At 35.7% G+C, this 8,839-nt stretch overlaps 1 protein-coding gene across 1 annotated transcript; it reads left to right on the plus strand.

Annotated features, from left to right (window-relative positions):
• Window positions 1–839: 839 nt before the first annotated feature.
• LOC126367154 (protein aurora borealis) lies at window positions 840–7,637 on the plus strand. The gene is made up of 8 exons (XM_050010563.1): window positions 840–1,013; window positions 1,090–1,254; window positions 1,343–1,470; window positions 2,095–2,180; window positions 3,748–3,930; window positions 5,477–5,701; window positions 5,922–6,219; window positions 6,525–7,637. The coding sequence occupies exons 1-8, from the start codon at window positions 892–894 to the stop codon at window positions 7,385–7,387; spliced, it is 2,070 nt and encodes a 689-aa protein (XP_049866520.1). The 5' UTR covers window positions 840–891; the 3' UTR covers window positions 7,388–7,637.
• The last annotated feature ends 1,202 nt before the right edge of the window (window positions 7,638–8,839 follow it).

Below are 8,839 nucleotides of genomic sequence, written 5' to 3' on the forward strand. Positions count from 1 at the left end.
AATAATAATGGGTGGAAAATGATAAAATGTGTCTTTTAAAAAACAAAATTGTTAGTTCCCACCCATATTTTCTAAAAATGAAAAAAAACTCGAAAGATAGTCACTTTAATGACACAACCAAAACTTGAATGTGATTCTATCACATTCAATCAAAGACTTTGATATTCTTTTTGATGTCTTTGATATTATCGATATTACATCTGTCCATCATGCACCGACAAAATTTGTGCCGTCGAAGTTCAGAAAAAAAAAATCCTTATTATTTATTTGTTTGGGTCATAGTCTGATTGACAGAGTTTAGAAAATAGACCTTATCATAACTGTACTATGCTCTTAATTTAAATGGGACATATTCTGTCTGCCAAAAATTGTCCAACAATGCCAATAATTGTTTGTTGTGTGACATATCATATGATTCTAAAAATAACGATCATAGTACAAAAATCATAATAAATAAGTCATGATTGACGAAGGATTGAGAGATATAACATCGCTCTTAAGACCGTATGATTATTCTCGCTTTACCTAATTTGAAGAAAAATGACAAAATAACATTTCGTGTTGCCACATTCAAAGGAATGTTCTCATTTAGATAATTAATTTGTGTTATGTATGTTGGGAAAAAGATATTGAATAAGCGAGAGAATTTATAATGGTTGTTTTATTAACGGAATAAGATCAAACACAAATAACACAAGCTTTATTGCTACCCGAGTTGTAAGGGATAACAATAAATATTGGAGACATTTTTTTCTATGTCGATTTTATTTAAAAAAGGTGTATAGTAGATTACTAGATACTAATGTATGGCCACCCTAAATGTGACAGTTCCTCCTGAATGAATCCTGAGGTCATTGTGCTATGAATTGATTTTGTAACGTTATTTTCGAAATGAGTGATAAAAATGATAGCCCAAACAATATTAATTATAAATCTACACCTCCTACGAATAGAAAAGTGCGAAATCCTTTTGATAAAGGGTTGATAGATAGGCTACATAAACCGATTTGCAGGTAAATTATTGCGTTTATGAATTGAGCGTTTTCTAAGGAATAAGTGGTAAGTAATTTTTTGTTATCTTTGTTGTAGTCCTGGGATGTGCAAGATTTACAAGAAGAAGAGCAGTGGTTCGTTCCGCTGGGATATAGACCAGGCTTGCACACTGGTGCCAGCAGACATCGTCGCGTGTAACAGCCAGTTCGAGCCCTCGCCTGATCCTATGTTGGAGCAAATTGCTGAAGAGGCTACGGAGAAGTAGGTTGATTCATTAATTTCTTATATTTATTTCCCTTTTCTATGGATTTTTGGCTTTTCATAGCTGTTTGCTTCTGTGTGCTTTCAGATTCTTCTCCCAAGAGATGGTGATGCCTAGTCCACTTGAGTCTTCCAAGAAAGTCAAACCTTTACAAATATCTAGTGATAGTCCTCAAATACCTAGTTTTATCAAGGAGAGTGTTGTCATGAAAGATGGTAAGTTGATAAAACTAAAGTTATTCGTGTACTACTAGGTATTCCATAAAAAAATGTTAATGTATCTTCTCTTAATGAGTGAGTATTTATAGTTTTTTAGTGCTAGTAATACTAGTAAAGATAAAGAGCATGTTTTACTAACTAGAGGATACAGCATTATCTATATTTCATACAAGAGTATGATCTGTTCAAGAGAATTGTTGAATTGAGGTTCATTATGTTCAAACAGAGTTTCTTTTGAAAGGCACATAAATCCAAAATATTTATAGACAGATATATAAAAATCTTTATTGAGCACAATGGACATATGATACAGAAATAAGGACAACAGATACAGAAAGGCACAACAGGTGGCCTTATTGTTCATGCAGCAATTTCTACCAGACAACTTCGGTTACAAGAAAATTTTGTACAAATATAATTTTATTATATTTATCTTATTTAATAGTAGGTAGTGGGTTGAGTAGAAGCACCCATCCTAACAAAACATGCAAACAGATATACATAAGACATTGGCATTCTATGATATCATAGGCTGTTATATTGTTAGATAGGTAACCAATCTTAGAAAGACTATAAAATCTTAAAATATTAGTAGTTTTATCACCACGAAATAATATTTAGTTTCAGCGCAAACTGTTCTCACATTGCCACCAGAACTACCTCCTGAAATTGAAAAGATTCTGCAAACTTACTGCACTTTTACACAGGTAATTATATTGAAGATTCTTAAAATTTTGTTAATTAAATGCCACAATGGTGTGGATTCTTGTAGACAACATCTAATTTTATTTTAAGTTGTACTTCTCACTTTCTTATCCACCGGAAAGGAAAGGGTCAGGTAATCAACAAGCATAACTTTATGGAATATAAATCAATTTTAGGCAGAAATCTTACAACCCTGTCAAAGTTTTACACTGGCTAGTAATTCGACAGAATATAGTTAACAGCCCCCATCAAAGGGTTGCTTAATAACGACTGTCTGTGTGTTTCGCCCAGCTTATTCATTGATTCACTCATTAATTTTAAAATCAATCTATCCCTTTCTTTTCGCCGAATAAGAATACGAAGGAATAGAATACAACTTAAAAGGTACCTGCAGGATGCAGGGCCTATGAATATTATTCTTTTTTATCAGTATAGTATTGTAATTTTAACACTGCCATGCCAAATAGAGAGAATACCCTATATTTATCAGGATTATATGACAAGCGTTGGCATGGGATCCAATTCTAACAAACAGAAAAATAATAACAGAAAAATAAAAAAGAATGTCAACTTAAATGCCAGTTACTATGTACAATATAGTTAAGTTTTACTTCACATGTGTTTGCACATGTGCTCGTTGATTATGGTCAGTTCAATCTGGATAATAATTATATGAAATGATTCCAATGAAAACAAGGCCATGAACTCATATGTTTTATGAAGTTTCCAAGAAATTGTGTTTATTAGCCTGTACTGGGAATTGTTGCACCATAATAAAATAACATACACATATGTACATACATAAATTCATATCCATAATCTCTAGGCTCGAAGCGGGTAGAACCGCAAGTAGTCGTACACAGCTTGCAGCCATTTTGCTACAATGATATGATACACACAATACAACATAAAACAGCAAATATAACAACATCTTGTTATGTTGTGTCTGTTCATGTGGTGTGTTATCTATCATCATGTCATCATGTTATATCACAAACATTGTAATTTTTTTTTGGTAACTCATTAATTGACATTTAAGTAAAGATTATCAGTTTTTAATTATTGCTATAAACTCCCTAATAGTATTAAGTCTCCCTAATAAATATTCTTAAAAGTAGAGTGAAGTAGGAGTTTGTATTATGGGAATTATGGGAGTCAGATTTCCTCTGTACAATATTATACGACATCATGATCTCCAAAGTATTATCCCGTTTTATCCTTTATGATCGAATTCGAAAATAAATTCGAAAATCATTGGTTTAGGCCCGTGCCAGTGAGAGTCGAGCGTTGGTCTTACAGGGCCACCACGGCTCGATACAGTTAGTTAGTGGGCTCTGTTTTCCGCATTTAGACTCTAAGATGGCCCATTATGCGTGCTATTGTTGACTACGTAAGCCAACCTAACTCCTTCCAGAAACTCAGAAGCCTCCTGGGGTTTTTACAGGCTTCGCGGAGCGACCCCATTCCTTTGAGGATTTTTTTTTCGACGACTCGATACAATTTTATACGACATGAAAACGACTGTCGTAATTGAGGATTAATGATTGACATCATGTTGTATTATTCCAGGAACAAAATATATCAGGTGAGTATGAGATCACAGCCAACGGGTCCCTGCGAAGGAAGTTATTCTTCGAGGAGCACAGTGATGTGGAGCATTATGACTCTGAGCAGACAGACGATGAGGTTCATGTGGAGGTCGCACCAGCTAGATTTGAGGCCCACACTCCAATCATATTCAGTCCTGATTTGGTTAGTATTTAGTTTTGGTATTACTTAACTTTATATTAATTCACACAATAATTAAGAACAATACTGGACTTATAAATAAAACACCTAAAATGCATCACTTGGAGACAAGGTGCTCAACAAGCTGGCAGCATAGCCTTTCTGAATAGGCTAGTATCCAACTAGTGAAATCAGCTACTTTTTACTACACGTCAAAACACGAAATTGCTATGGATTATGTATGAAAAAGCAACCTGTGACGTCATAGAAAAACGTGACAGAAAGTCGCACTTATCACTTTTAAAACATTTTTCATTATTAAAATTCACAAATAAGTTAAATAGAAAAAAGAAAATGTTTTCCGTCACCTTAGATCTGTCTTTATTTAATAATCAGAATTTCGTAATTTATCTTTGACCTAGGAATCTACCCAATTGTCAAACTTACCTTTTTTTTTTTTTTTGGTTTGGTTTTCCCCGAAGGGTAAGGCAAAGGGAACTATGCCCATACAGCCATGTCTGACGTATTTTTTTTCTTGATGATTAATGAAATGATGAAAGGTGATGATGATGAAACCTAAGCCCCCACCCTCGGAGTAGACTCCTACTCCGAACCCCAAACGAATTAACTCAAAAGTCCGCATAAACTTTTGAGTTATGAAGCGGCTTCCTGACACGAAGCGAAAATAGGCAGATACACTTTGTTTATTGAATACTCCAATATAATAACACTCGCGAATGTCTTCCGACTAACTTAATGCGATCATTAACCACAAAACACCACTTCGTATTAATTATTTAGATCATTCAATGAAGAAAGTAACTGTCCCGTTCCCGCCTCCCGCCAAAAAGCCTGTCAAACTTACCCTTAGACAAAAATAACTGCCATCTCTTGCATCTGCCGTAGCCCAAATGCGCCTCGTCGAAAGGTCCTTTACAAATAGTGTCGCTTCAGTATCCCAAGGACCCATCGTCTCTACCGCAAATGGAACAAAAATATAAGAACCCGCCAAACCCGAGCACTTCCTCCTCTTCTATTACTTATCTTATAAATAGCGTCATTAACTGACCGGAACCACGCTGCTCTGCATGCATAAACTCACGCCATTAATCCCTAATAGGGTGGGCAAAGCCACAAGTAGTCAAATACATCTTGCAGACACTGTTGATACATTGCTCTAAGATATTGATAAACCTTACGGTGATAAGGGAGAAATATCAGTTGTCCATCATGTGACAAGCAGCATGAAACACTCTCCCCCTCTACACTCTCTTCTCTCTTTCTTTTTGTCTCTGAGAAATAGAATGTGATTAAATAGATTATGTAAATTTATGACGCACACAGAAATACCTTTTTACATGATTTTCAGAGATTCAAACACTATATTAGAAGCAGGCACATAACCAGCCTAATCAATCCAATAAATCTTTTTTTCTTAAGCCTTGTTCCTGGTTATACGGATCTCTGAACACAGATCTGCCCCTGTGTACCGCTGTTAAACACAGATTACAAGTAGCTATTATCTGGCGTGGTTCCGTAGCAGATTTCTGAACTGATGAATTTGTTACAGAGTCGGGATTTGGTGACGAAAGGAATGAAACGCACTTTCGGGACCCCACTGAACAAGGGTTCGTCAGCGAAGCCGTGCTATCGGAACAAAATTCTGGATGTTGTCGACTTTGCCGAGCCCTGTTTCAGCCCCATAGAGTTCCGTACTCCAAAACGCGACCAGGCCTCGGGAGTATCGTCTAACTCCATCTCACCTGTGACAAAAGTCACTTCCAGTGACGAAGAGGTAAGTGTTATTTATAGTTTTGCATTTTGTTCGTAAAAAGAACAAGAAAATTATGACGATTGGAACTATTTTTTCTCATTTGTTTAAAAAATATCTCGTGACGCAATTTCACTTGTAATAAAACGAGTATCAATCTTGTATTTGAAACAAAACTAAAGCTTATCAAGGTACAATGTTACGCAAGCAATATGCATTAAACAATAACATTTTTTGTTTTCAGAAGAATAACTTTACGTCACCGGAATCCGAAAAAATGGCTACATGTCTTGATTGCATTGTATCTGAACCAGAAAGTGAGAAGAAAGGGCCATGTTTTTGCAAGAAAACTCCTAACAAGTCAATTTTGAGACGGAGCGCGTCTTTGAAAGAGTCTCCTCCTAGAAGTAGAAAGAGTTCGTTCTCGTTTTCAGAGAAGCGCAGTCTTAGTATGTCGAGTTTGCATCGCAGCCGATCTGTACAGAAACTTGACTTTAGTATGGATATGAGTGTCGATGGGTCCTTCCATGAACATTGCCATGGTAAGCATAGCGAGATTTAACGCTATTCTATTTATATTTTTATTGGTTTTCCATCATCTTCAGCTACTATGGTGTAAGGGCTACCTTACCTTGCAAATAAATTTCGTGTTAAGTCGTTGGCATAATCATCAATGGTAAACTATTCAAAATTCAATTGTTTTCATTTTGTTTGGTCTATGATTATCATATACAAGGAATAAATATGAATCGCCGCTTCCGTTTGTTCATGACATTTTAATAGTTACGCTGAAAATTATTATTGATGTTTTTAGATTATTGTAATGTATACTTCTCTTTTCTTTCAGCCGATTCAGAATCCAGTTCTCCCAAAGAAGTGCATCAAGACAGTAACTCACCGAAGGCAACGTGGTCTTTTGTAGATGACAGTAACATCAAACACACTGATAAGCCACATGAGCACCATGGATCTCATACACAAACTACCACCAAAACAGATAGTGTAAACTTAATATTAGACGAGACTCCCATCAAAGGGAAATGTAAAAGTATCATACTTTCACATGAAATTAGCAAAATTCGTGCAACAGGAACACTTAGCCCTTTGCACATGTCTTTAGATAATAGCATAGATAGTTCAGATAACCCACTCAATTTGGAGGATAAGAAGATAGACTTTAATAACGTTGATCTCAAATTTTTGACTGAAAACACAACTCAATTTGATTATACTGTAAATGCCACCAAAGTTGGTGGCGATAGTTCTACTAGCTTTAAGAGGGTTGATAGTGGATTCAATGAGAACACATTCTATGCAAACGCATCCAGTTACTACGAAAGTGCCATAAAGCCTTCAGAATTGACTGTAACTAACATATCAAAGCTGAATAGTAGTAAGACTGCCCTGAAGGAAATATCGAATGTACCTTGGATGCGGGTGGATAGTGGTTTCAAGGACGAAACATCTACGGACAGTATGCAGTTCTATGCGAATGAGAGTTCGATAAAGAAAGTTACGAGTTTTCGTTTCTCGGAGGCGCGGGTTGAGGACAAGGAGAACGTTGCTGAGGATTTCGACAGATTCCTCCTTCAGTCGGCGGGAAAAAACGACGCCATGTCAATGTCCGACGTCTTCAACGAAGACATGACGTTCAACTGTAACTTTTCTTCGACACCGTCGAAAAATAAAACTCGGAAAGTTAATTCATAGCGCATTTAGGTATGTTTAGTTTGTTCTTAAACTAGGAAAGACTATTTTTTTATAAGACTTATGAATTTTAGACGCATTTACTAGGCTAATATTGACTCGTTTTGACGTCATTATATTATTGTGGACGATTTTAATTATGTTCGAATGATTTTGTATGAGACGATGATGTGTGTACAATTTTGCATGAATCTTTTTAAAGGCATGTTTACTTGAGTTCAAGTAAAAATAATAATAAAGTAAGCTTAATTTATTCTTGTTTTTGTTGTGTAATGTGGTGTGATGACGTGAAAGATAAATGTAAACAGAATTATTCAGCCGCGTTGCAATTCTAATTGTCTTATGACCCCTTTTAATTGACAAGCAAGATACTTGTCCATCATGATAATAATTCTGCGTCTCCCTTCAACGACATAATATTAATATCGCTATAAATATCACTAATTCGCCAGGCCCAGTATCAGTCGCGACTAAATTGATATTTACAGAATAATGACTTAATTAGTTTATTTTTCTGGATTATCAAGGCAGGGGTCTCAAAGTCCAAATATTGTTTACCGTATTCTTTATGTACCTTATCTTTTTTGTGTCGCATTTGCACAAGATTTATCATACTGTGTGAGAGGTATATTTTTGGTAACACATCGCATGCAGTCTGGTTTGTGTCTAAATATTAAATTTGACCTTAATATCAATCAAAATAGTTCCTTTATTTGGTTATATAAGATAGAGGACTTACCTAGAATTTGCATATTAAAACTATGTTGAAACCAGACCTAAAGAATATCCCGAAGACTCATCAAAGACACGATATAAGATTTATCGTCGCCACGAGATACTCATCTGTCGTAATCTATTAACTAATTGGTCGTAAAAACGATTCTCAGTACAATCGGGTAGACTGTGTGCGTCAATCGTATTTTACAAATAGACGTACGATAACGTATAACCTCTGTTATCGCCGTATCCCGGAACGTCTGCGAACCAGAGGGTCTTACCTAACTAGTGGAGGTTGTGGTGTACTCCTGGTTTCTCCAATTTGGGTTTTACCAGTAGTAGTGAGAGTTTAGAATATGCTTAAGTCACTAGCTCTGTTCAATCCTATTAACGTTCAATCCATTTTGAAGCATACAGTTGCTTAGGTATTTTAACATTATCATTTTATCCGACAGAAGGATTGTGTCCTTTCTATCACGACGGACAATTTGTTATGGGCGAAAGTCTGATCCCTTATCACTATAAGGTTTGCCACATCCATCTTAGGACTTAGTATAATATACATATAGTGGCTTAAGGTCGTATGTGATTACTTGTGGGTCTGATCAACCCGTTAGGGATTACGGGCGTGAATTTATCAATAATGTATATGTTAACGTTATTATTATAATTTTTATAGTAGCAAAGTTCATACTCAATAGCCCGCAGTGTGTTAGCACTACCTGCTGCATATTCAGT

Source organism: Pectinophora gossypiella, chromosome 5, assembly GCF_024362695.1.
Source record: "Pectinophora gossypiella chromosome 5, ilPecGoss1.1, whole genome shotgun sequence".
Taxonomy (NCBI): domain Eukaryota; kingdom Metazoa; phylum Arthropoda; class Insecta; order Lepidoptera; family Gelechiidae; genus Pectinophora; species Pectinophora gossypiella.